This window comes from Penaeus monodon, chromosome 19 (genome assembly GCF_015228065.2).
Source record: "Penaeus monodon isolate SGIC_2016 chromosome 19, NSTDA_Pmon_1, whole genome shotgun sequence".
In the NCBI taxonomy this organism is placed as follows: Eukaryota; Metazoa; Arthropoda; class Malacostraca; order Decapoda; family Penaeidae; genus Penaeus; species Penaeus monodon.
Window position 1 is genome coordinate 5,799,233 of NC_051404.1, and position 696 is coordinate 5,799,928.

General features: G+C 34.9%; 1 protein-coding gene across 3 annotated transcripts in view; it reads left to right on the plus strand.

The window, feature by feature from the left end:
• LOC119585021 (microtubule-associated protein RP/EB family member 3-like) overlaps positions 1-696 on the plus strand; it is a 46,883-nt gene that overhangs the window by 8,000 nt on the left and 38,187 nt on the right. For all 3 annotated transcript variants that reach the window (XM_037933635.1, XM_037933637.1, XM_037933638.1), the window contains exon 2: positions 478-645. In XM_037933635.1, coding sequence (XP_037789563.1) covers positions 486-645 — 160 coding nt within the window. In that variant the 5' untranslated portion in view covers positions 478-485. The remainder of the gene's footprint in view (positions 1-477; positions 646-696) is intronic.

The window sequence follows — 696 nt, forward strand, 5'->3', positions numbered from 1 at the left end:
TACCAGATTTTGGGCCACATGGTGGCAGCACAGCACCTTGTTCCAAGAGGTTGAGAGGTTAAACTTGGAATAAGAAATGTAGGGATGATTCTTTAGGTCTGATGTAGAATTATCTTTTCCAACATAGATTTAAAGCCAAGGTCATCAAAGATGGAGATTAATACTCAATATTTATTTTTTTTTTATCTTGTTTTTGGTTTATTTGATATACAACTGTCTGGCCATGAAATTAGAATTATACTTAGATTGAAGTTGAGTTGTTCCCACAATAAAGAAATAGTGAAATAATATGTTATTAGAAAGTTAATTGCATAATGTTTTTTTTTATGATACATCTAAAGAAATGATCAGTAGTTAGTCTGTGTAACAAAATTAAGCCATAATCAATAATCCTTAATCGATTGACCGACAACAAAATCTGTAGTATGAAGAAAGTACTGTGAAGAGATGAATTAAGTAATGGTTTTGTTCTTTCAGCTCCCCAAATGGCAGTGAATGTTTTTTCTACAAGTGCAACAGTTGAGAACCTGAGCCGCCATGACATGCTGGCTTGGGTCAACGACTGCTTGCAGTCCTCTTTCACAAAGGTGGAAGAGCTTTGTACTGGAGCTGCATATTGCCAGTTTATGGACATGTTGTTTCCAGGTAAGGCTTAAATTTTCCCCTTGAATAAGAGCAAGTTTTGTTGATTGATGA